The sequence below is a fragment of the Nycticebus coucang genome, chromosome 2, assembly GCF_027406575.1.
Source record: "Nycticebus coucang isolate mNycCou1 chromosome 2, mNycCou1.pri, whole genome shotgun sequence".
NCBI lineage: Eukaryota > Metazoa > Chordata > Mammalia > Primates > Lorisidae > Nycticebus > Nycticebus coucang.
Window position 1 is genome coordinate 114545719 of NC_069781.1, and position 26672 is coordinate 114572390.

At 50.7% G+C, this 26672-nt stretch overlaps 2 protein-coding genes across 6 annotated transcripts; one reads left to right on the plus strand and one right to left on the minus strand.

Annotated features, from left to right (window-relative positions):
• Window positions 1-1017: 1017 nt before the first annotated feature.
• STAP2 (signal transducing adaptor family member 2) lies at window positions 1018-12373 on the plus strand. 5 transcript variants are annotated; one of them, XM_053579704.1, is made up of 13 exons: window positions 1018-1179; window positions 4697-4768; window positions 4926-5048; window positions 6057-6113; window positions 7603-7703; window positions 8484-8618; window positions 9304-9373; window positions 9465-9567; window positions 9692-9757; window positions 11134-11304; window positions 11391-11483; window positions 11858-11932; window positions 12224-12373. In XM_053579704.1, exons 1-13 carry the CDS (start codon window positions 1078-1080, stop codon window positions 12277-12279), a joined length of 1224 nt encoding a protein of 407 aa, XP_053435679.1. In that variant the 5' UTR covers window positions 1018-1077; the 3' UTR covers window positions 12280-12373. The 5 variants fall into 5 exon arrangements, with proteins under 5 accessions (XP_053435679.1, XP_053435686.1, XP_053435674.1 ...); XM_053579699.1 differs by having other exon boundaries at window positions 1019-1179; window positions 12215-12373; XM_053579711.1 differs by lacking the exon at window positions 9692-9757 and having other exon boundaries at window positions 12215-12373.
• A 455-nt stretch (window positions 12374-12828) lies between these two features.
• On the minus strand, window positions 12829-26475 carry FSD1 (fibronectin type III and SPRY domain containing 1). Its single transcript, XM_053579688.1, has 13 exons — window positions 26307-26475; window positions 25209-25304; window positions 24897-25028; window positions 24069-24170; window positions 23476-23498; window positions 23187-23308; window positions 22373-22582; window positions 18029-18127; window positions 17140-17299; window positions 16707-16786; window positions 13597-13848; window positions 13391-13479; window positions 12829-13129 (listed from the first exon to the last, which is right to left on the minus strand). Exons 1-13 carry the CDS (start codon window positions 26319-26321, stop codon window positions 13019-13021), a joined length of 1491 nt encoding a protein of 496 aa, XP_053435663.1. The 5' UTR covers window positions 26322-26475; the 3' UTR covers window positions 12829-13018.
• Window positions 26476-26672: the final 197 nt, after the last annotated feature.

A 26672-nucleotide genomic window follows, 5' to 3' on the forward strand; every position in this document is an offset into this window, starting at 1 on the left:
GGACATTGAAGTGGCAGTGGGCTATGATAATACCATTGCCTCTAGCCTGGATGATAGAGATCCTATCTCAAAATAATAATGATTATTATAATAATAACATTGACCAGTGCAATAGAAAAAAGGATATCAAAGGTGTATAAATTGGAAGAGTAGATATAAAACTAGCCCAATTTACAGATGATATGATAGTCTATGTAGAAAACCTCAAAGAATCTACAAAAAAACCCACCAAAAACAAACAAAACAAACAAACAAAAAAACCCTAGATCCTTCCTAACTACATAATAAAGAAAAAAACAAAACAAAACTCCCAGAATTAATCGATGAGTTCAGTAAGGTCGCAGGATACAATATTAACATCCAAAAAAATCAATTGCATATCTAATGTTTATATTCCAGTGATGAATATGTAAAAAGTAGAAATTAAAATACAAGGTTGTTTGTAATTGTTTCAATGAAGATGCACTACTTAGATATGCATCTGACAAAACATGTGCAGGACTTGCATGCTGAAAACTATAGCACGCCACTGAAAGAAATCAAAGATTTAAATAAATGAAGAGACAGACCATGACCATGGTTGGGAAGATTCAGCAGAGTAAAGATGTCAATTCTGCCCAACTTGAGATAGAAGTTCAGGTCAGGGCAGCGCCTGTGGCTCAAGGAGTAGGGCGCCGGTCCCATATGCCAGAGGTGGCGGGTTCAAACCTAGCCCCGGCCAAAAACCGAAAAAAAAAAAGAAGTTCAGGTCAATTCCTATCAAAATCCCAGCAATATATCTGAAGATGTAGGAAGGAAGATGAGCATTCCTATTATGCTTCTGGTGTATCTCCTCCAGTCAAGTCCCCTCACTATCCGATGCAACATTTTCTCTGGTGACAAAGAGGTGGGGATTTCCCTAGGATCCCTGAACCTGCCTGGCCCAGCCCCCGCCCACTGCTGGCAGGGAAGGGAGCTGACCTTTGACAGAAGAGAGGAAATTCCCCTGGAACCTGTTTCTCAGCTTCCTGAGCTTCCTGGCCAACTGGGGAGTTCACTGGAAGGAGAAGCCCAGCAGGGTGAAGACACCAACCTGTCATGGCCTTGGCCCTGAATCCACCCCGGTTCCCTAAGCACAGGGGTGTCCTGCCATCACACTACTATGAGAGCTTTCTGGAGAAGAAGGGGCCCTTGGACCAGGTAAGGTGTGAGGCAGGGCAGGGAATTGGGTTATTACTGGGTCATCTGGCAGGTGTGGCACCACTCTGAGCCTCAGTGTACCCACTGGCAAAGGGATAGGATGGAGCTGGATGGGACAGGGCACATGTGGAGAGCTGGGGAGAGTTCTGGTCATTGATCTGTTGGTCTAGCTCTCTCTGTGTCTCTGTGTCTCTTTTTCTGATTTGATAATTTTATCCTCTTTTTTCTGTGTCCTTACCTGTCTCTGCCTCTTCCTCAGTTTCTCCCTCTTTGTCTCAATCTTTCTCCCTGTCTCCATCTCTCCATCTCAGGGACTTCCTACAAGAAATTTAGGGCAATCTGACTCCCTTTCCTTCTCCCCCTCCTAGCCTAGAAGAAAGTCTGCAAACCTCAGCTAGAAGGTTCAAGGCCAGTACAGGTTGCATGAGGGAACAGTAAGAGCTGGAAGGGACCACATTCTGCAGGAACAGATACTGACCATGGGACTGATGTGTATGTCTCAGGGCCTCGGTTTCCTCTGAGGCCCCCTCTTTCCTACCCCACATCCTACATTCATTTTATTATTTTTTTCATTTTAGACAGAGCCTCAAGCTATCACCCTGGGTAGAGTGCTGACAGCAACTTCCAACTTCTGGGCTTAAGCGATTCTCTTGCCTCAGCCTCCCAAGTAGCTGGGACTACGCATGGCTATTTTTTGGTTGTAGTTGTCATTGTTTGGCAGGCCCGGGCCAGATTCGAACCCATCAGCTCTTGTGTATGTGGCTGGTGCCTTAGCCGCTTGAGCTACAGGTGCAACCTATTATTATTTTTTTTTTAGACAGAGTCTTACTCTGTCACCCTGGGTAAAGTGCCATGATGTCATTATAGCTCTGGGTCTCCTCCTCAATCTCTTGGACTCTCAGGATCCTTGTGCCTCAGCCTCCTGATCACTCTATTGCTATTCAGTGGTTCTCAACCTGTGGGTTACGACCCACAGGAACTGTATTAAAGGGCCACAGCATTAGAAAGGTCGAGAGGGGCGGCGCCTGTGGCTCAGTGAGTAGGGCACGGGCCCCATATGCCGAGGGTGGCGGGTTCGAACCCAGCCCCGGCCAAACTGCAACCAAAAAATAGCTGGGCATTGTGGCGGGTGCCTGTAGTCCCAGCTGCTCAGGAGGCTGAGGCAAGAGAATCGCATAAGCCCAGAAGTTGGAGGTTGCTGTGAGTCATGTGACCTCATGGTACTCTACCCGAGGGTGGTACAGTGACACTGTCTCTACAAAAAAAAAAAAAAAAGAAAGGTTGAGAACCACTGCATCTAAGTAGTATGCCATGGGCATAGTAGAGACAGGCTCTTGCTCTTGCATAGAGTGGGTTTGTTTTTGTTTTTGTTTTTTGAGATCGAATCTCAATCTATTACCCCAGGCTAGAGTGCAGTAGCATCAGCTGAGTTTACAGCAACCTCAGACTCCTTGGTTCAAGCAAACCTCCTGCCTCAGCCTCCTGAGTAGCAGGAACGACAGGCGCCCATCACAATGCTCAGCTAATTTTTCTATTTTTAATAGAGACAGGGTCTCACTCTTGCTCAGGCTGGTCTCAAACTCCTAAACTCAAGGGACTCTCCTACCTCAACCTCCCAGAGTGCTAGGATTACAGATGTGAGCCACCAAGCCCAGCTTTCTTTTTCTTTATCCTTTTCCTTTCCTTTCCAGGGGTCCTCAAACTATGGCCCGCGGGCCACATGAGGCGGTGTGATTGTATTTGTTCCCGTTTTGTTTTTTTACTTCAAAATAAGATACGTGCAGTGTGCATAGGAATTTGTTCATTGTTTTGTTTTTTTTTTTTAAACTATAGTCCGGCCCTCCAACGGTCTGAGGGACAGTGAACTGGCCCCCTGTTTAAAAAGTTTGAGGACCGGGCGACACCTGTGGCTCAGTGAGTAGGGCACCGGCCCCATATGCCGAGGGTGGTGGGTTCAAACCCAGCCCCGGCCAAACTGCAACAAAAAAATAGCCGGGCGTTGTGGCAGGTGCCTGTAGTCCCAGCTGCTCGGGAGGCTGAGGCCAGAGAATCGCGTAAGCCCAAGAGTTAGAGGTTGCTGTGAGCCGTGTGACGCCACGGCACTCTACCCGAGGGCAGTACAGTGAGACTCTGTCTCTACAAAAAAAAAAGTTTGAGGACCTCTGGAAGTGCAGTGGTGTCATAGATTACTGTAGCCTCAAACTCCTGCCCTCAAGCCATCCTCCTGCCTTAGCCTCCTAGAGTGCTGCATTACAGATGTGAGCCTTGGCCCTATATTCATTTCTAATACAGCCCAAACCACCCACTCCCTTCCTCTCCTTGACACCTCTCTGCCTCTGCCACTGGGGTTCCCTCCACTTGGAGTGGCCTTTCCCTCTACCTCCATGTGTCCAAAACCTCCCCAACCAACACATCATCCTCTGGAGGCAGCAGATCACAGTTGTTCAGAAAGATCATGGGCTCCCAAGTTCAGGAGACCCAGGTTCAAATCCCCACCGCAACTCCCAGGCCTTATGCAAATGACTCTGCATCTTTGAGCCTCAGTTTTCTCTTCTGTGAAATAGGTACATTAGGGCTGCAGTCATGGCTAGTATGTTTGGGATCTGATCATAGAAGCCCTGGTGTTCTACATGTATTAACACACGTAATTCTCACAAGAGCCTATAAACTGGGTACCATTATTATCACTGTGTTATAGCTGGGGAAATAGAGGCACATAGTACTCAAATGACTTGCCCAGCAGAACAGTGCCGGTACATGATAAACTAATCATACTGACTTTAATCATGCTCTGTTCCCAGTGCCTAGAGCAGGGCTGGCACATAGTAGACCCTCAGTAAACTTAGTGAAATGTTCATATGTGTCTGTGCGGGTAATTATGGATGAACAGATGGATGGCTAGATGGTTAGGGTAGGTAGATGGATGAATGGATAATGATGGATGGGTAAAGGGATGCATGGGTTGATGGATGGATACTTGGATGGACAGATGGAAGAGTAGGTGACAAGATGGATCATCTGCCACCATGGGTAGATGGTGGACGCATGGATGATGAATGGATGGGTGGATGGATGAATGGGTAAAGGGGTGAATGTTAGATGAATAGATGATGGGTGAATGAATGGGTGGATGAATTATAGATGGATAGGTACATGGATGGGTAGGTGGACATAACACCATAAAGCTAATTGGTTCCAATTATTCCTAGATCCCTTATATCCATGGATTGGGGCACTGCTCTGGTCCCCCATCCCATCGTGGTTCCCTTTGGTCCTTTCTCAGAGGAAAACAGATACCCAGAAGCTGGGCTATCTGTGGGTAAGGCCTTCCTAAACATGCAACATTAGATATGAATCCCACAGCAGGTAATGAAGGCAGCTGTGTGAAGATCTGGGCGAAGAGCAGGGCAAAGTGGAACAGCCAGTGCAAAGGCCCTTGGCAGAACCAAGTATATTGGAGGTCCACAGCTTTTCCATTTCATCTCTTTCTCTCTCTCTTTCTACCATTGGTCCGCAGGTTTACCAGAAATTCTGGGCAGGCCTCCAGGGTCTCAACATCTATTTCTACAATAGCAATCGGGACTGCCAGGTAAGGATGGGAATGGAGGCTCAGGATCTTCATCCTTTGACTCCAGGGACCAAGCAGAGATTGTGGATGGTGTAGCCAGGGCAAAGGCCACATCATCTAGGGGGCCAGAGTGGCCATGGGCCTCGTGCTTAGACCCCCCCTGTCTCTGCATCCCCAGCATGTGGAGAAATTAAATCTGGGGGCATTTGTGAAGCTCAGGGATGAGGCTCCCAGTGGAAGCTCATGTGACCCTGGAACCCACTTCAGCCTGGTCCTCTGGAACCAGGAGATCAAGTTCAAGGTAGGTCCCTTCATGGGGCTGGTGGGGAATGCTCCTTCACCATCGTGTTCACCATTAACACAGACTAATATGGAATCACATAGACACTTCCACAGAGCTGGTGGCATTGGGCACTCAATCTCTCTGGGCTTCAGATATATGTGAGAGCTCATCAGCAGACGGCACAGTCCATGCAAAGGCTCTGAGGCATGACCATATATGGCATGTTGGAGGCACAGAAAAGAGACCCTGTAGCTGGAGCAGAGTAAGGAGGGAAAAGAGGGAGGAGGAGAGGATGGTGAGGAGATGGGGCAGGTCATGCACGGCATGGTGAGCCATGGGGAAGACTTGGGCTTTGAGCAATAGGAGAGTTAGAACATTAGAGTTATGTGATCTATGTTTTTCAAATATAATATAATCACATTGATGTGATTATATCACATTTAAAATAATAATACCCCACAGTATTGCAGACTTATATTCAGACATGGTACTAAATTAACCTGAGCTAACTCACTGGACTTCCAAAACAGGGCCTACAGGATGGGGAGCAGTGGCTCATGCCTGTAATCCTAGCACTCTGGTAGGTGGAGGCGGGTGGATTGACTGAGCTCACAGGTTGGAGACCAGCCTAAGCCAGAGCAAGACCTGTCTCTAAAAACAGCTGGGTGTTGTGGTGGGCGCCTATAGTGGCAGCTACTCCAGAGGCGGAGGCAAGAAGATTGCTTGAGCCCAAGATTTTGAGGTTGCTGTGAGCTATGATGCTACTACTGAGGGTGACAAAGCGAGACTCTGTCTTAAAAACAAACAAACAAAAAAAACAGGGCCTATAATTCCCCAGCCCCTGGGGCAGCGCCTGTGGCTCAAAGGAGTAGGGCGCTGGCCCCATATGCTGGAGGTGGCGGGTTCAAGTCCAGCCCTGGCCAGAAACTGCAAAAATAAATAAGTAAATAAATCCCAGCCCCATTTTGCATACAAGAGTAGAATGAGCCTCATTGACACGGATTCTTTCTTTCCTTCCTTCCATAGGTAGAGAGTCGGGAGTCTCGAGAGATGTGGAAAGGCTTCATCTTGATGGTGGTGGAGGTAAGAGTAGTAGCCCTCTCTTCCCTCTCCAAACCCCAGCAGACCTCCTCAGAAATCCTTTTTCTTGGCTGGGTTGGATGGTTCAGGCCTGTAATCCTTGCACTCCGGGAGCCCTAGCCTGGTAGACTGCTTGAGCTCAGGAGTTTGAGACCAACCTGAGCAAGAGCTTGACCCTGTTTCTACCAAAAATAGAAAAAACTAGCCAGGCATAGTGGCAATGCTTGTTGTCCCAGCTACGCAGGATGCAAGAGGATCGCTTGAGCCCAACAGTTTGAGGTTGCTGTGAGCTGTGACAACACAGCACTCTACCAAGAGTAAAGGAATGAAACTCTTCCTCAAAAGAAAAAATCCTTTGTCTTTTCTTCCTTCACTTTCCACAGGAGACTCTTGAGCATAGCATGTTGGCTTCAAACTGGTGGCAGAGGGCCAATTCTACCCCCATAAACATCTGTGGTTTTGCCAGTAGAGTGCTAGATTTTTTTTCTTGCAGTTTGGCTGGGGCCAGGTTCAAACCCACCACCCTGGGTACATGGTGCTGCTGTCCCACTCACTGAGCCACAGGAGCCACCCAGAGTGCTAGATTTTTTAAAACTAGTTATCATTTAAAAACCAGGTATCTGAGCGGCGCCGGTGGCTCAGTCGGTAAGGCGCCGGCCCCAGATACCAAGCGTGGCAGGTTCAAACCCTGCCCGGCTGAACTGCAACCAAAAAATAGCTGAGCGTTGTGGCGGGCTACAACGTTGTAATCCCAGCTACTTGGGAGGCTGAGGCAAGAGAATCGCTTAAGCCCAGGAGTTGGAGGTTGCTGTGAGCTGTGTGATGCCATGGCACTCTACCGAGGGCCATAAAGTGAAACTCTGTCTCTACAAAAAAAAAAAAAAACACACACACCAAAAAAACAAGTATTTGATGGGTGGCGCCTGTAGCTCAGTGGGTAGGGTGCCAGACCACATACACGGAGGCTGGCGGGTTCAAACCCGACCTGGACCAGCTAAAACAAGGACAACTGCAACAACAACAACAACAACAACAACAAAAATAGCCGGGTGTTGTAGTGGGGACCTGTGGTCCCAGCTACTTGGGAGGCTGAGGCAAGAGAATCGCCCAAGAGTTTGAGGTTGCTGTGAGCTGTGACGCCAGGGCGTCTATGTCTACCCAGGGCGACAGCTTGAGACTCTGTCTCAAAAAAATAAAACAATAAAAAATAAAAACCAGGGATTTTAGTCTACATTCCTGATTTCCCTTTCACTCCTTTGTTTCCTGCCTGGCCCCTGCAGGTCATTGAGTGTGAGACCCGCCAGTCCCCTTCAGACTGTGGAGTTTAAGACCCTAGATTTTAGCATCTGCTCTGTCCCTCCCGCCATCACCGAACTCCTCTTTTTCGAGTCTCTGAATTTTCTCAAAGCCCTCCCCTCGTGGCTCCCTCTCTGGCCTTGGTTTGCTGTTCCCTGACAGCCGGTGCGGTCGCTGTCACTTGTTCGCCCCTCAGCTCCGTGTCCCGTCCAATCTGAACCTCCTCCCCGGACATCTGTACATGATGGCTGAAGCCCTGGCCAAAGAAGAGGTGCGCCGCGCGCTCGAGATACCCACGTGAGTGCCCCACCTGCCCTGAAGAGCTGCTGGATGCAGACAGGTTTGGCTGAGGGTGGGCTGTGAGCCGGGTCTCCTTAGGTTGTCTTGGGGTGAGTACTGGCCTGAGTTAGACCTTAACGTACAGGTTCGGAGACCGGGTAGGGTCTCTGAGGGCAGGTCTAAGTGGCCAGGTGGGGCGGGGTTATGAGCGGAAGGGTCTCTGGGAGTGGAGTTACGTATGGAGGGCTGGGGGTGGTATCTGAAGGCGGGGTTACGGGTCGGACTGGCACTGCAGAGGCGGAGTCTCAGACGGGGGCGGGGCATGGTTTTCAGGTTGGTTCTTGATGCGCAGAGAGCGGGGCAGGGCTTGCAGGGGAAGGTGTAGGTAGCTGTTTGGAAGGCAAGACAGGTTCAAAAGTGGAGGGTCCAGTTGCCTAAAAGACATAGTCCAGCTTCCCGACCTGGACCTCGGATAACCGAGGGGCAGTCCTGGACTCCGGGGCCGGGGCCTGGGGCTGGAGAGTAGGGTAGGTTCTCCCCGGCCTGGGCCTAAGGGGATAGAGGTAGGCCTCCGAGAACCGGTCTAGGTGCCTAGAAGTGGGGCCGTATCTCCGGGGGCGGGGCCTGGGCCTACGGGGACAGTACTGGGTGCCTAGAAGGAGGGGCTAGGACTGCACTCCGGGAGCCTGGGAGCAGGGCGGGGTCCCCCGGGAATGGACCTAGGGTTTAGTGACGGGTGAGGGGCTGGGTTACGTGCGGAAGAGGGAGGCTTGGTCCTCAGGTTGGGTCCTGCCCCAGGTGCTTCCTGAAGGTGAGCCGGCTGGAGGCACAACTGCTCCTGGAGCGCCACCCCGAGTGCGGAAACCTGCTGCTTCGGCCCAGCGGGGACGGCACTGACGGAGTGTCGGTCACTACACGGCAGATGCTCAACGGGTGCGCGCACTAGGCTTGGCAACCTGGGTGGGAGGAGGTGCGGTGCGGGAATGTGGTTAGAGGCAGGGGCCGAGCTGGCACCGAAAGTGGGTTGGGAATATGCCTGGAGGCGGAGTCAGAGCTGAACTCTTGCGTCCTGGGGGCGGGGCCAAAGATCCTGAATGGTGTGACCCCAGAGCTGGCTCTGCCCCAGGGATGGATCAATTTCTGGGAGTGAAGGTAGAGCTTAGTCAAGGTTGCAGACTCCTATGGGGAAAGGGTTAGGTCCTGGGGCTGAGGCCTGGACTCTATAGGCGGAGTGAGACCCTTGAGTTAGGACCGGCTCCTCTGGACCGTCAGGTATGTCGGAATCGGGTCTGGGCGTCTGGAACAGGGACAAAGTCAACAGGGGTAGGAATGAACCCTTTGGGCGGAGGCATGCCCTGTATGTGGAGTCAAGGCTGCGCCCTGGAATCAAGCTCTGGAGGCGGAGCCATTCTGGGAGCGGAGCCAGATCCGACTTTAAATTTTCCTTGCGCGTAGTCCAGGGGTAGGGGCGAGGCCAGGGAGGAGGTGGCATCAGGGGTAGGTATTCCCTGAGGGCAGAACCAGGAGAAGGTGTGCAGCTTTTCCTGGAGTCAGGGCTGTTGCTGGGGGCAGTGCGGGAGCCCCAGCGGAGCCACGCCTTTGCCCAACGCCCGTGCAGGACGCACGTGGTCCGGCACTACAAGGTGAAGCGAGAGGGCCCCAAGTACGTGATCGATGTGGAAGAGCCGGTGAGTGTTGGGCCTGGGTCCCCAAAAGAGCGCTGGCAGGGTCCGCGTGCCTGTCCCAGCAGCCCTGATGGCGCTCCCCATCCTCTCCCAGTTCTCCTGCACCTCACTGGACGCGGTGGTCAACTATTTTGTGGCACACACCAAGAAGGCGCTCGTGCCCTTCTTGCTGGATGAAGACTATGAGAAGGTGCTAGGTAAGTGCTGCTTTGGGGATCTCGGGGCCCCAGTCCACGAACCTCCTGCTCCCTCCTGGTCAGAGACACCCCTGGGCCAGCTCCTGGCCGCCACACCCCCTCCAGGCCACCCTCTCTGTTCCAGGCTACGTGGAAGCGGATAAAGAAAACGGCGAGAGTGAGTGGGTGGCGCCCTCCACCCGGTGCCCAGGTGACGCCCCCTCCTGTGGCAGGGACAGAAGGGGAGTGAAGGACCACCCACATTCAGCCACACTCCCTCAGTCACCGTCTTGGAGGCGCCGTGTGTGCCCAATCTTGTATGCAAAGTTGCAGACAAAAAAGTTACCCTAGGGCGGCGCCTGTGGCTCAGTGAGTAGGGCGCCAGCCCCATATGCCGAGGGTGGTGGGTTCAAACCCAGCCCCGGCCAAACTGCAACAAAAAAATAGCCGGACGTTGTGGCGGGCGCCTGTAGTCCCAGCTACTCGGGAGGCTGAGGCAAGAGAATCGCGTAAGCCCAAGAGCTGGAGGTTGCTGTGAGCTGTGTGACGCCACAGCACTCTACCCGAGGGCGGTACAGTGAGACTGTCTCTACAAAAAAAAAAAAAAAAAAAAAGTTAACGGGACCTAGTTTTTGAGGGAACCCCAGTTTGGAGAGTGAGATGGCAGAACTGGACACTGATGTTCTCATCCCTGTGGGGCTGAACCTGGGTTGAGGAACAAACCTGGGTGGCAGGTGTCTAGAATTGGGGAGAGGGGAATACAGACCAGGAGAAGGCTTCCTGGAAAAGGGGGTGTTTGCACAGGTCCCCAGGGATTTTAATGCTCCATGAACCGTGTCCTCTTGCATACACCTGTGTAAACGCTATAACTCCAGACGTACATAAATATACATGCCCGCAATTCCAGTCGTAATACACAACTCTGTAGCATAAATATGCCTATTTCAAGCCACAATCACAGAACACAAATGCAGATACAACTACTCACAAGCACAAAATCAGACTTTCTTTCTTTTTTTTTTTTTTATAGACAGTCTTCCTTTGTTGCCCTCAGTAGAGTTCTGTAGCGTCACAGCTCACAGCAATCTCCAACTCTTGGGCTTTAAGCGAGTCTCTTGACTCAGCCTCCCAAGTAGCTGGAACTACAGGCACCCACCACAATACCTGGCTATTTTTTGTTGCAGTTGTTATTGTTGTTTTAGCTGGCCCAGGCTGGGTTCAAACCTGCCAAACGGTGTATGTGGCAGGTGCTGTAACCACTGTGCTGTGGGCACCAAGCCCAAAATCAGACTTTCATAGCTGCATAAACTTAACACACTGATCTAGACAAGCATTCAAGCATGAATCCATCATGCCCATATACACGAAATGAGTATTATGTATACAAACCTTGGACCCATATTTAACTTATGCAAATTCAAATGAGTGTACATGTTTATGCTGTAGAGAGACATAAATACAGGCTCATAAATGGGCACAGGCACACTCATGCACAGGGTCACATGTATATATCTAGGTATGCATACAGCTATCCTGAGGTATCCCTGTGCCACGTGAGCCCAGACAGTGAACACCCTTCCCCATTAGGTCCTGCATCACCTACAAGTGGCCCCAAGCTGCCACCTCCTGCATCCATGCCTATGTCCAGCCAGGACAAGCTGCCTCCATTACCTCCCCTGCCCACGCTACTGAACCAGGAGGAGAACTATGTGACCCCCATTGGAGATGCCCCAGCTGCTGACTATGAGAACCAGGAAGGTGGGTTGGGGACAGGGCTGCTGAGAGCTGGGGATACAGGGATCAGACTAAGGACTAGATTTGAAATGCGACCTTTGTCCTCACAGTGTCTTCCCCCAGTCGGCTGGTTATCCCAAAGCCCAAGAAGTTGGCAAAAGTTCAAGCAAAGCTTCCAAAACCACCTACTGCACCAAAGCCAGGTAAGGGTCCCTCCTCCCCAATCCCTCTCCTATCTGATGGTGGGGTGGCCTTCTACTCATCTGCTTTCTTTAGTTTGTTGTTGTTTTTGAGACAGAGTCTCACTTTGTCACCCTTCGTAGAGTAATATGGCATGACAGCTCACAGCAACCTCAAATTCTTGGGCTCAAGCAATCCTCTTGCCTCAGCCTCCCAAGTAGCTGGGCCTATAGGCACCTGCCACAAAACCCAGCTATTTTTAGAGACAGGGTTTCACTCTTGCTCAGGCTGGTGTCAAACTCCTAAACTCAAGTAATCCACCAGGTTTGGCCTCCCAGAGTGCTAGGATTACAAGTGTGAGCCACTGCACCTGGCCCTTATCTGCTTTCTTTTTCAGAGTTTAAAGTCCTGAACTATGGCCCCACAAGGAAGCCAGCAGTCAGCTTAGCTCAGCCTTTCTTCTCCACAGCAGGTATCAGGTCCATGGGATCAATGCAGGACAGGCTTCCCAAGTATGCTACCCATGCAATCACACAGGGCTCCACATTTGAAAGCGCCCTCCCATTTAATGCCCTACCATCACTGTGTTGAAATTCCTAATGCTTTTTTATTTTTCTAAAATTCCTAATGCTTTTGAGCACATTTAATTTTGCCCAGGGGTGCCCTGCAAGTCTGTAGCTAGTCCTGGGTTGGAGGGCAGAGGCTGGACTGGGGATCCCTAGCCCAGTTGAAACCTCAGGCACTGACCCCCTAGGGCTGGCAGACGTGACGGCTGAGCTGCAGAAAAAGCTCCAGAGGCGGCTGGCATTGGAGAAGTGACTTGGACGTGCCAGGAGACCAGTGGGCCAGTTTTGGGGCACCACACAGCAGGCAGCTGCTTTCTCCCAGGATTAAAACCCAAGTGACCCCAGGACCCACATGTTTGTTTGGCTTGGCTTGGGAGGTAGGAGTGAGGGGTCCATTGATTCTCAGCTCAGCAAAATCTACCACTGTGAGCCAGGTGTGGTGGCTCACATCTATAATCCCAGCACTCTGGGAAGCTGAGGCAGGCTTACCAGTTCGAGACCAGCCTGAGCTAGAGTGAGACTTTATCTCTAAAAATAGCCAGGCACTGTGGCAGACACTTATAGTCCCATCTACTTGGGAGGCTGAGGCAAGACAATCGCTTAAGCCCAAGAATCTGAGGTTGCTGTGATCTGTGACGCCATGGCACTCTACCCAGGGTGACAGCTTGAGACTCTGTCTCAAAAAAAATAAAAATACCTACCACTTTACCCTGTGAGAGAAGCCCATTTAACAGGAGGCAAAACTTCGGTCTCAGTGCAACATAGCAGGACCACCCATCCCCAAAGAACCAGCACCACAACTTGGCCAGTGTCTGACCTTTATTTGGAGGTGAGGTGGGGAGGAGGGCCTGCCTCATGCCCACTCCCTGTTGGTGACCCCCTATCACGAGTTAAGGCTCCAAGCAGCAAGTAAGAAGAGGATGTCCAGCTGAAGCAGCCAAGGCCTGGTGGCAGTCCCCCAAAACAGTTCAGCTGGGTGGGTGCTCAGTGGTCTAGGTGAGGCTGGTGTTGGAGCTGCTGGTGGCACTGCCCCGCTTCTGCAGGCAACGCACAGAGCTGGGTACTTGCAGACCTGTGGTCACCTGGAAGCTGCCACACCATACCTGGGGAAGAGTTGGGGCAGGACGGAGGGTCAGCTTTGAACCCTAGCATCCAGAGCCACCCCTTTCTTTCTACTTCTTTTTGAGCAGCTTTTTTTTATTTTTTGTAGTTTTTTTTTTGTTGTTTGTTTGTTTGTAGTTTTGGCTGGGGCTAGGCTTGAACCCATCACTTCTGATATATGAGGCTGGAGCCCTACTCCTTGAGCCACAGGCGCCACCCAGAGCCACCCCTTTCTACCTCTGGGCTGTGGAAGCGGGGCTTACTGTGAAGGCAGGCAACAATGGTTGTGTGAACTTGGCCTTGAAGGTGTGCAGCACTTGTTTGGTGCGGGCATTGTAGAAGGACAGGAGGCCTGGGGTTGGGGGGGGGGGCAGAGAAATTGAGGCACCAGTGAGAAAGAGGATGGAGATGAAGGGAGGGGACTAGGAAGAGACAGCTGGAGATGGCAATTGGGGTTTGGGGGTCATACCTTGGTGGAAGTCACAGTGCACTCCCAGGCAGTCGGGCACAGGGGCGTCCAGCACCTTGACCTTGTTGGCGTGCTTGGCGGTGAAGATGACCTGCAGCCAGTTGTTAACATGCAGGCACCAGGACGAGGCCGTCTTGCCCAGCTGCTCAAAGCGGCCCAGGCTGCGGTAGGCCACCCCCACACCGAACGCCTTGCTGTCTGGCTCATAGCGTACCTCCCAGTAATGTTCCCCACCATCAATCAGTGTGTCCCCTGTAGAGCAGGGTAGGCAATGGGAACTGGATTGAACCAGATCTCTGATGCCCTTCAACAAAGGTGCAGCCTCTCCCCCTGTACTCCCTATATCCCAGTTATTTTCCCCAGATATTCCTTAGATCCCAAATATTCCCTCCAGATACTACTACAGCCTTAAGTATTCCGTAGGCTCTAATAACTCCCTGTAGAGACTCACTAAGACCAGAACTCTACAAGCCTCAGTTATTCATTTTTTTTTTTTTTTGTAGAGACAGAGTCTCACTTTATCACCCTCAGTAGAGTGCTGTGGCATCACACAGCTCACAGCAACCTCCAACTCCTGGGCTTAGGCGATTCTCTTGCCTCAGCCTCCCAAGTAGCTGGGACTACAAGCGGCCGCCACAACACCCGGCTGTTTTTTTTGTTGCAATTTGGCTGGGGCCGGGTTTGAACCCACCAACCCTGGTGCCGGCGCCCTTCTCATTGAGCCACGGGCGCCACCCACCCTCAGTTATTCTTTCTGGATTCTCTTTTTTTTTTTTTTGAGACAGAGTGTCACTATGTCGCCCTCGGTAAAGTGCTGTGGTGTCACAGGTCACAGCAACCTCAAACTCTTGGGCTTAAGTGATTGTCTTGCCTCAGCCTCCCAAGTAGCTAGAACTACAGGTGCCTGCCACAATGCCTGGCTATTTTTTTTTGTAGCTGTTGTGATTGTTGTTTAGCTAGCCCGGGACGGGTTTGAACCCGCCAACCTCATTGCATGTGGCTGGCGCTGTAACCACTGTGCTATGGGTGCTGAGCCTCTTTCTGTATTCTCTATAAGCCCAAGGTACTCTTTTCGGACACTTCCAGGCCTTAGAAACTTCCTCTCTTGGCTTGTCACCTGTAGCTCAGTGGTTAGGGCGCTGGCCACGTACACTAAGGTTGGTGGGTTCGAACCCTGCAAGGGCCTGCTAAACAACAATGACAACTACAACAAAAAAATAGCTAGGCATTGTGGCGGGTGCCTGTAGTCCCAGCTACTTGGGAGGTTGAGGCAAGAGAATCGCTTAAGCCCAAGAGTTTGAGGTTGCTGTGAGCTGTGACACCACAGCATTTTACTAAGGGTGGCATAGTGAGACTCTGTCTCAAAAAAAAAAGAAACATCCTCTAGTTCCTGCCCATGTCAAGATTCCCCCTTAGTTCTTCCCCTAAACGAGATAATCCTCAAACCCTTGCTCCTGGCAGACTCATAGTGTTCTCATCAGTCTCAAGTCTTCCTCAAGTCTAGATATTCCTTTTAATTCTCAGTTTAGCAGAGTCCAGATACCCCATAGGACTCAGTAACTCCTTTCTGTTGCTCCCTGAATCCAGATTCTATCCAGACCCCAATTCCTGGTGAAGGGCAGATTCTCCCATGTCTCAGCTACTCTTGAGTCCTGAAGTTCCCCTAAGTATTCTATAAACTCATTACTCTTTAGGCTTTAGCTTCTCCTGGAGTCCAGATACTCCTTAATCCTTAATTACTCTCTCCAGATGCCTTCTTGAGTTGTGATACTCCTTGGTTTCAGTGCCACTGAGAGTCCAGATGCTCTCCAGACCTCAGCTAATCCCTGAGATCCTCCCCCAGGCCCCAGATACAGATTTGTTCCCCCTCAGCTATTCCCAAGACACCTTCTTCATACACTCCAGCTCCTCCCAGTTCACAGCTCATCTCCATTTCCCAGCTCCTCCCCAGATACAAGATGGACCCCTGTATATATAATTCTTCTCCAGGTCTACTTCTGTCTGATCTCAGCTACTCCCTCAACCACCAATTGCCTAGGCTACTTCCTGAGGATTAGTTATTTCTCTCTCAAATCTCAGCAACTTCAAAGACACCCCCCTATATCCTTCCCTGATTTCTCCCCAAACCCAACTCTCACCAATCTCTTGTGCTCCCCAGAATATACAGATCATCCATAGAACCATAACTACCTCTCAGACCCTAGCTTATCCCCAGACCTGAGCTGCTCCCCATCTTCCTCCTCTCTCTCTCTCTCTGTATATATATATATATATATTTTTTTTTTTTTTTGAGACAGAGCCTCAAGCTGTCACCCTGGGTAGAGTGCCATGGCCTCACAGCTCACAGCAACCTCCAACTCCTGGGCTCAAGCGATTCTCTTGCCTCCGCCTCCCAAGTAGTTAGGGCTACAGGCGTCTACCACAACGCCTGGCTATTTTTTGGTTGCAGCCATCATTGTTGTTTGGTGGGCCTGGGCTGGATTCGAACCCGCCAGCTCAGGTGTATGTGGCTAGCGCCTTAGCCGCTTGAGCCACAGGCGCTGAGCCTCCTCCCTTAATACTTAATAGACTTTCTCATGTCTTAACCTCTCTCTGCAGTTCTCTTCTAGACAGTAGTGATTCCCCTAAACTCCACTTCCTCCACTAACTTCAGCTTCTCCTTTATAAGATGCAATTAGTCCTTTGGTGCTACCTTCTCCTCCAGTCTTACCTATTGTCTCAATTTCTCCTCAGCCACCCACTCCTTTACACATTATAAGACTTTTCCCCAAACTCTTGCCTTACTTCAGCTCCTCCATAAACCCAGCTGCTCGAGAGTCAACAATTCTTTCTAGTTACTCACCAAATCCCAGCTACTCCACAGACTCTAAAGAATAGTCCCTAAGCTCAGATCCTTCTTCCTTAGCTCCATAAGCAATGGCTCCTCTTAGCAATCTGTCATCCCCAAATATTCCCACTCCCTCAGTGCCAGAACAGCACATGTTATTGGGACTATTCTCAGAGAAGATTTGTTAATTGCTGTCTATTTCCCCAACCAAAGGAGTTCTCCCTCAACACTCACCATTGAAGCCCTACCCGGAACACCCCTCCCTTCCTCTCCCCCTCCTTACCCAGCACTGTGTAGGATTCAGCTGTGAAGCGGTCCCGTCCCCCACGACTGGAGGGCATCCTCTTAGGAGATGGAGTACCTCTGTGTGGGGCAGGAAGGAGGAAAACTTAGCTCAGCTCTCACCTCCCCCATAGGTGGGCTTCCCTGGTCCACCCCAGCCACTGTGGATGTTTGGTCAATCTCTGACAGTGTTTAGTTTTTTCTATATACTGAGCCTCTCTTATTTGTATTAGAACATGCCTGTACTCTTTCTCATCTGGAAAACTCTTTTTCAACCATCAAAACCTAATTTAAAATCCCCTTTCCCCTTATTCACTCTGGGCTCCTCCAGTCCTGGGTCTTCCCCTCCACTACTGACCACATTGAGTTCAGTAGTCCATGTCTCTAGCTTGATCTTCTCCACAGAGACTCAGGGAGCAAAGGAGGCAGGCTACCTGGCTGGGGAGTTGACGGGAGATGCTGTCCGTCCCTTGCCATCTTTCTCACGAGTCTTGATATCCTGCACCTTCCCGCCCATAGCGTCCCACTCAACAGAGAGATCGTCCACCCGCAGGTTCTGGTGGGATGTGGATGCATCCAGGCGGAACATGAACGCTGAGGCCAGGCAGACGTGAGAGTCACAGAGATGGGGAAACCCAGAGAGACAGTGACTAAGACAGACCAAGACAAGGACAGGGAACAGAAAGAAACAAGGAGACATAGTCCAGACAGACAGAGATGAAGACACAAAGCCTCAGAGCGACAGACAAGCAACAGGACACCAAGAGAGACAAGGTTGGAAATGGTAGAGGGAACAGAGCATGGATCCAGAGGAGTGAAGACCAAAGGGTTGTTGCCCAAAGGTCTCCCTGGTCTGGAGGTATTTTCAAGCCAACTGCACTCCCTGTGATTCCACTGAGGATTAATCTCAGGAAAGAGGCTGGGATATATAGCATGAGGGAGTTGGGCTAGACTGCAGAGGGATTTCCTAGCAGGTAATGCAAAGTTGCCACTATGGGAGGCTGTAGAATCTGTCTTTACTGCTGATATCCCATCCCCAACTCTATAGAGGATTCATCTTTTTGTTGAAAGAGAGAGACAGAAAATATGTGTACATGTCTGTATAAAAACCATCCAGATGTACTGGGATCAACTGTAGAAGCAAAAGCAGAGTTACACCAGATACTGAGGCTACGGAAGCATATGGACTGAACTCTGAGCTTCCTGGCAACCAGGGCAACAAAGAAGGCCACAGAACCCTGATGAGAGTATTTTCACTACACACTGTTCTCCAGGGCCCAGGATCGAGGAGCTATGGGTAAGGTGGGAGAGAGACTCAGTTACCTGGCGTCTCCAGGGTCACTGGTTCGGAGAACTCGCCTGCAACTGCCTTGTTACAGGCCTTCACACGGAAATTCATGTATTTCATGTCAAACTTGAGACCTGGGAGGCAAAAGATGTCAACATTGTGTACTGAGACTGATCAAGGCATTAAAGCTGGTCATGTTTCACAGTAATCCCACCACCCACCAGTCCAAGGAGCAATTTACGAACATCTTATCCTTGAGAAACTGGACTTGCCTTCATCCACCTGCAGGGCTATGGATTACTTGACTGGGCCTTCAACCAAGACAGGCCAATCAGAATGCTTTATAACCCAGTCACAGTGATTGGGCCAGGAATAGACACATGACCTAAGCTAGCCAATCAGAATTGGCACTGTATTAAGTAATTGCTCCTTTCCTTGGATTGGTGAACTAAGAGGAAACACCTCCAGAGAGAATCTGCCATCATGTTTGGCAGTTCCCAGAGCCTACAGTTGCAGGGGACAAAGGTGACTGAGTAACTTGGTACAACTGCAACCCCTGGATCTAGCCAAGCATGATTACATAAAGATTCTCCACTTTCCTTTTCATTTTCTTTTATTGAGACATTGTTGCCCTCAGTAGAGTGCTGTGGTATCATAGCTCACAGCAACCTCAAATTCTTGGGCTCAAGTGATTCTTTTGCCTGTTTTTCATTTTTAGTAGAGGCAGGGTCTCACTCTTGCTCAGGCTGGTCTCAAACTCATGAGCTCAAGCTGTCCTCCCACCTCAACCTCCAGTACCTTCTTTTTCTGTTTTTTTCCCTTTTTATCAAGCTAAACCTCTCCTTCCTCTGGTCTTGCCAGCCCCCATCTTGCTGGATTTCCCGGGTGACCACACCTTCTCTCCTAGAACATTTTCTTTCATTGGCAGCCAAGGCACTCCCTTTTCCTAGCTATCCCCACCCTCCTGGTTGCTCTTCCTTGGTCCCCTCTGCAGGCTCCTTTCTCTTCTGCCCATAGCACCCACTGCCCAGCCTATATCCCAGACCCACATGTCCAGCAGACTCCTGGACATTGCTCTTCTTGATACCACTTTCAGAGGATCCCAAACAAAAGTAAGCATTCCCTGTTCTAAAACCTTCCATAGCTCCTGTTACCCTCAGGTACAGTCTATTGCTCTTCTCACCTCTCTACAAACTTAACTAGTTCCAGACACACACAATGGCTCAGCACTCTTTTCTCTGAGCCCTCGAACAGATTGTTCCTTCTGCCTGGCAGCATTTTGGGCCTCTGCCTGGCTGCCACTTCCTCCAAGTGCCCACTCTGAGTGCCTCACCCTTCTCTTTGGCTCCCTTGTTCCAAGAGTTTAGCAGTATACTCAGCAAAATCCATCCACTGCCCCTGAGCTAAGACAACTATCCGGAAAGGTCAGTTTCAGAAACATGGAACCCATGTGCCTATTGGTGGTCAGGACTCACTCTGTGCCTCAGATTCCTTCATTGAAAGCTGACAATCATGCACCCACACACACCAAAAGAGGTTCACATGAGGGTGAGACAAGAAGCCTAAATCCAGGCGGCACCTGTGGCTCAAGGAGTAGGGCGCCGGTCCCATATGCCAGAGGTGGCAGGTTCAAACCTAGCCCCGGCCAAAAAAAAAGAAGAAGCCTAAATCCTAAACACAACCCAAAATTTCCTATCTTTCCAATGAATGAAACAGGAGATGAATTGCAAATAACCACATAGTTGAGTTGCATTCATCCTTATCCTCACTCCTGTACAGTTTAGATGCATCCAACTTCCATCCCTGAGGGATTCACACACTAGGATGTTTATAAAAGACAGGAAGGTGTGGTTCTAAAGTGAGTAGCAGGGGCGGCGCCTGTGGCTCAGTGAGTAGGGCGCCGGCCCCATATGCCCAGGGTGACGGGTTCAAGCCCAGACCCGGCCAAACTGCAACAAAAAAATAGCCAGGCATTGTGGTGGGCGCCTGTAGTCCCAGCTGCTCGGGAGGCTGAGGCAAGAGAATCGCGTAAGCCCAAGAGTTAGAGGTTGCTGTGAGCTGTGTGACGCCACGACACTCTACGGAGGGCAGTACAGTGAGACTCTGTCTCTACAAAAAAAAAAAAAAAAGTGAGTAGCAACTGAGAGAATAGATAGAATAGATTAATACCTGTGGTGATAGAATAGATTAATACCTTGGTGGTAGAATAGAATAATAGATAGAATAGATTAATACCTTGACTGGGTGGTGGTTATGTGAATTCACCAGTGGGAGAAAACTGAATAGAATAATGCATGCACACAAACAAGTGCATGTAAGACTGGCAAAGTGTGAAGCCACCCTACGGATTGGCCCACATCCATTTCCTAATTTTTTTTTTTTTTGAGACGGAGTCTCACTCTGTTGCCCTCAGTAGAATGCCCTGGCATCACAGCTCACAGCAACCTCACTCTTGGGCTTAAGCGATTCTCTTGCCTCAGTCTCCCAAGTAGCTGGGACTACTGGCTCCCACCACAATGCCTGGCTATTTTTTGGTTGTAGTTGTAATTGTTTGGCAGGCCCGGGCTGGGTTCCAACCCGCCAGCTCTGGTGTATGTGGCTGGCGCCCTAGCCACTGAGCTACAGACGCCAAGCCTCCATTTCCTAATTCTGGTATTGAATTACACAGGTCTTTGCTGTCCTTTTTTTTCATTTGTTTGTTTGTTTTGGCAACTTCCTGCAAACCTATAATTATTTCAAAATAGAAAATTACAACAAAATAAAACAGAGCCAAAAGGCAGGAGTGCCTGGAGGAGAGGTCTATGGAATCCCTTTTTAAAAAAGGGAGGGTATGTGTGTTTATTTTGATTCCTATGCAAAAGATAAACCAATAGCTTCTCAGGCTCTTTTGCTGGCTGGTGACTTCTTTCCCCTACAATTAGCATGCTTATTATTAACCATGTATGCTAATTACAGATAACTAGCAGGCTGATTACAGTCCAATAGCAGTTACTGAGTGGTGATAGTTAAGATGTCAGCAAGTTTCTTTCCACCCCTGAGGGTTTCCCCTGGCTCAGAATAGCTTTTTTATTTTCCCTTTTAAGAGATAGTGTCTTACTCTGTTGCCTAGGCTGGAATACAGTGCCATGATCATAGTTCACTGCAGCTGCCAACTCCTGGGCTCATGTAATCCTACTGTTTCAGTCTCCAAGTAGCTGGGACTACAGGTGCATTCCACCACACTCAGCTAATTTTATTTTTCCTAGAGACAGGGTCTCACTATGTTGCACAGGCTGGTCTCAAACCCCTGGGCTCAAGCGATTCTCCTGGCTTAGACTCCCAAAACACTGGGCTTATAGGCATGAGCCACCACAGCAGAAGGCCTAGGATGGCTTTAGTCTCCAGTAGCTGGGACTCAGGCGTGCACCTCAACGCCCGGCTAATTTTTTCTATTTTTAGTAGAGACGGGGTCATTCTTGCTCAGGGTAGTCTCAGAACTCCTGAGCTCAAGCAAACCACCCGCCTTGCCCTCCCAGAGTTCCTGGCCCCTAATGAGTTTTAAAAGCCATCCTTGGGGCCAGGTACAGAGGCTCATGCCTGTAATCCTAGTACTCAGGGAAGCCAAGTGGATTGCCTGAGCTCAGGAGTTCTGAGATCAGCCTGAGCAAGGGCGAGACCCCATCTCTACTAAAAGTAGAAAAACTGAGGCAAGAGGATCACTTGAACCCAGGAGTTTGAGGTTGCTGTGAGCTATGACACCGGTGCACTCTAGCCTGGGCAACAAAGTGACAATCTGTCAAAAAAAAAAAAAGGAAAAGGAAAGGAAAGAAAAAATCCAAAACAAAAAAATTCATTAGGGACCTCAACATTTTCCCTCCTTCAGACCCTCACCTCACCAGCTGGGTGGATTCCCCAGGCTTTCTGATTTCATACAAGTGCCAAGAAGACCCCCAAATACTTGAGGGTGCCCCCAGAATGTAAACTCTAGGGGAATCAGATTCTTGATCACTGCTGTGAGGACAGCACTGGTATGCTATAGGTGCTTGATAAATTAGAATAAATGCATGAGTGGCTCACAGATAGTAGAGAGAAGACAGACAAGGATGGCGTCACTTCCTGTGCCTCAGTTCCCCATCTGTAAAATGGTGGTGATAATTATGCCCATGACAGAAAGGCAAAACACTCAGCACATAGTAATCATTCAATGATTGGTGCAGTAGCTGTCATCAATATCACTTTCCTTATTATTACTTTTGGATATGTCTGATCAGCCCAGCCCTGCCAGGCTGCTTGCAGATCCCATGAGCTTTGAGACTGATGAATAACGACCTGAGAGACTAGACTGGGGACAGCTATTCAGGCAGTCAACAGCTGGGCTGGGGCTGCTCCACTGCCCTTACCAGTCAGGGTGTACTCCGTCTGCCGGATGCCTTCAATGACCATCCAGGGCTGGTCCTCCTTGATGCGGGGTGGACCCTCAAAGTTGGTGCGCCGGTATTCCAGCACATAGTGGTCAATCTTGCTGTCCTCATCTGGCATCCGCCACACCAAAGTCACGCAGTTATCTGCCACCAGGGACTCAGCCAGATCGATCACAGGAGCACTGGGCACTGCCCAGGACAGAGGCAGAGGGAATCAGGGCTCGTATCCAGTGTGTGAGTGTGTGTTTGTGTGTGTATATGTGCTGGAGCCATGCCCACCCACATGATGGACTGACATGCGGATAGGACCACTTCTGGGTTCCACACCTGGAAGTAGAACCTCTTCAAGGCTCCACCAAGGGGTAGGGGTGAGGCAAAGCATTCTCAGGGTTCATGCAACTTAGATAACTGGGCTATCTCAGGATTCTGGGCTTTCCAGAATTCTGTACAAATGGGAGGCATGGCTTTCTTTGGAGATCCACCATGGGGTGTCTTCAGAGCACATCTCCCAAGGGATGCAGCCTTCCAGGGACTCCACCACTAAGGGCAGGGTTTTCCCAGGATGCTGCTGCCTGGTGGGGGGGCTTTGTGGCCATGCCATGGGGCAGGGCTTGGTAGGAACTCCCCCTACTGCCCTGCTGTGGCATTCTCAGGGGTTCAGCCCCAAAAGGGCATACTTTTCCCAGGATTCAGATTTATGGCTGTTAGCCTTACTCAGAGACCTGTCTCAGGTTCCCCCAGATCTTATAGCCATTTCCCTGAAATCCTGGCCCTCCAGGAGTCCCCCTCTCACCAGGCAGGAACTTGAGTGCCTGTAGCATCTGCCGCTCCTGTGCAAAGTCCACCATGAGGTGACTCATGTTGTCACTGACCTTGGCTTTCAATGACAGCCGGAAGGCAGGGGCCATCGTAACACTGTGAAGAAGGAGTTGAAAGCAGCCCACTGGCAGGCATCTCAGGGGCCCCAATTTGAGGTATGTGTGTGTGGGGAGATTCTTTCCCCATGTCCCCATCCCCCGGGTATCACCATCTTCACATAAGGGGCAGGGCACTACAGTGGGGGCCACATCCCAGCATCTTACCCATCTTTGATTTGCTTGGCAGCCTAGAGAGAGGGACAGAATAAAATTTAAAGACCTGTCTCTACCAAATCAAAGAGCTGCTATATAGATACAAAGATTGAGGCCCAGTATGACAGCCACTTGCCAAGTTCCTCCAGGATAGGGGCAGAAACTCTGGTATTTCTCCTTAGACTGTGACCCAAACAGACTGTGCCTTTGGATGGCAGAGACAGGCCCCCACCTCCACCCCAATGTCTTACCTAGTACCCAGCACATACAGTTAGAAGATTTAACAAATAAAAACACAAGGTGCCTAGTTAATTTGGCATTTCAGATATATAATAAACATGTCCCATTCACTATTTGGGATATACTTATACTAAGCATTGCATAGGATATACTAATACTAAAATTTTCTCATTGATATATTTGAATTTCAGATCAATAACAAACACATTCTGAGAATATCTTGCAATCTTTGAGATATACTTATGCTAAACATTGCCTGAGTGAGCCATACTTATACTAAAAAAATATTCATTGACTTGGAAGGCAAATTGGGCACATAGTATTTTATCTGGCAACTCTATGGACACAGCATCAGGGGCACCCACCTGAGGAAAGTCCTCACTGTCTGTGGCCTGCAGGGTCTGGTTGGCTGTCTCTAGAAGCTCCTCGGAGCTCTCCAGGGCCCGTGTACAGGCAGCCAGCTGGTTCTGTGGGTAGTGTGGCACCAATCGTACAGCACCAGGCACCAAAGGAGGAAAAAGCTCACCCCACTGCCTCAAACCCTGGGGGCTTCCCAGCACCTCCTGGAGCCTGGGTACCATGGTGCATGGAGCTTTCTCATGGCTCCAGCCAGGTGTGGGTCTTCTTAAGGACTCCACCTCCACTGGGCATGGTATTCTCAGGTCTCCATCTCCAGGATAGGGCTTTCTGGAGTGTCCCTTCTCCAACTCCAGGTGGAAGAGGGAGGTTGGCTCTTGCTCCTGGCATCAGGAGTCCCTTCCTTAAAAACTCATATGCCCAGCCCATACTTGAGCCCCTGGGCTCCATGTTCCCTGTGGATAGGAACCTATGATGTTAGAAAGTTGCCCAGGATATTTGCATGCAGCCCAGGTAACACAGGCTTGAAAACACAGCCCACAAAAGCATGGGAAGTGTTTGAGGCAGGGTGATATGGTCAGATCTGGGGGACCACTGGGAAGGGCTGAAAAACTGGAGGCACTGTGTGAAGAGAGAAGGAGGAAGAACTGGGCCAGATGTGGGGGTATGAGGATGCAGAGAGGATCAAGGGAGGATGGCAGCTCTTGAGTCATGGCTAGAGGAAAGACCAGAAACTTGGGAGTATGCAGACTGAAAGAAGATGCTGCAGGCAGCTGGGCTCTGTTGAGTCTAAGGGACATGGGGCTGGAGATGGGGGTGTCCCCCCAAGCCCACACCTGCAGTTCATAGGTTCGGCTGGCACGGTCTTGCTTTATCTTCATAAGCATCCCTTCCTTCAGCTCCTCCAGGAGGGAGAAGAGGGACTGGAACTCTGCTTCAAGGTCCTCCTGCACCTTGGCTGAGTTTGCCTGGGTTAGAAAGCCACGATTGGCCAAAGCCCATGTTTAGATGGGGAAACTGAGACCTGGACATGGCCAGCCAGGCCTAGCTGCCCATGGGCATCAATAGCAATAGGCCAGTTCCTACAGTTGTGCCCTCCTGCCTCCCTCCTTCCGGCCACCTACCCAGGACTTTCCTGCCACCCTCACCTCCACATTCAGCAGCATCTGTTTGAGGGAGTAGATGAAGCTCTGAATCTCCTCATTCTTCACAGCCAGTGTTGTGATAATCTTCCGCAGAGCCTCCTGCCCCAACAAAAGCATGAAAACACACACACACAACAGGCAAAGGCAGGTAAGCCCTCTGGCCTGGCCAGGCCTCCCCACCTGGGCTCCTTGCTCTGCCCTCCTAGAATTCAAGGAGGAGATGTGGTGGCTAACAGGCTAATGAGCACGGGCACCAGCCACAAGGTGAAGCTCTGTCTCTATATGAGTCACTTAGCAGATGGGCCTGCAAGCACTTCCATTTTACAAGGGAGGAAACTGAGGCTCAGCAGCAGCCTCTCAAGAAGGTGCAAGATCTGTGCACCATGTCTACCTGAGCACAGAGCCTTCAACCTGGCACCCACATCCTGAACATGGGATATATGCTGGGGTGAGGGGCTAAGTTGCAGACAGAAACCTCCAGAAGAAAACGATGGCTGTTGCAAAATGAGCTACGCCTGGAGAAGGGGTTATCTGTGGGAAGCAAAACTCTAGGGAGACAGAATAGCCCTGGATAAAGGATAGTCTAAGAACAGGGATGAGCCAGGGAAGGGATACCCTCAGGATGGGGCCTACCTGGGAAAAAGGATTAGCAAGGAGAAGGGTATCACCTGGACAAAGGTGGGGCCTGGGGCAGGGGATGCCAGAGCCAGGTAAGTGGGGAGGAGGAAGGGAGGTGCTGAGAAAGATGATGCTGGGAGGGAGGAAAGGGGTGTGGGCCTGCTGGGAGAGGAGCCCAGGGCTAAGACACCTTGTCTGCGGCCAGGAGGTAGGGAGTGGGGGATGGGGGTCAAGCTAGCACTGGGATGCAGGGAGGGCGGGGGTGCACAGAGGGGACACGCCTGGTCCCAAGCCACGATGATAGGGGGAGAAACTGCGTCCCTGATTGAGGTGGGGTAGATCTGGACCGGGTAGCGATGGGGGTGGGGCCTCGGCCGCAGAGCAGCTGGGGTTGGGGTGGGGGGCAGGCGCTGCGGCAACACCTGGTCCTCTCCTCTGGCCCATCCTCACTGCTGGGCGCCGCCCCTCCCCGCCCTGTCCTACCGTTTGGTCTTCCATGGCTGCAGCCCAGGTCGCTCCGGCCCGGCCTGCGGGTCCCGCTCACTCTTCGAGTCCCCAAGCTGCCTTTACCGCTGCCGGTAGCCAATGGCCCGCCGAGCCCCAGCCGTCGCCGCGCCCCCGGTTAGCGCTCCATCACTGCCCGCAGGGCGCAGGCGCACCAGCTGCAGCAAGCTGGGAAATGTAGTTCTTTGCTGGGGTCGCAGAGAGCCTGGACCTCTGGAGCCTGTTCACCCGCACACCTTATATGTTGCTAAGTTGTTTAGCCCTCCTTCACATGCCTTGCATCAACTGGAAAGCTAAGGCCTTTGCCCAAGAAGACTCCAATGCCTTCTTTCCGTCTTCACAGCA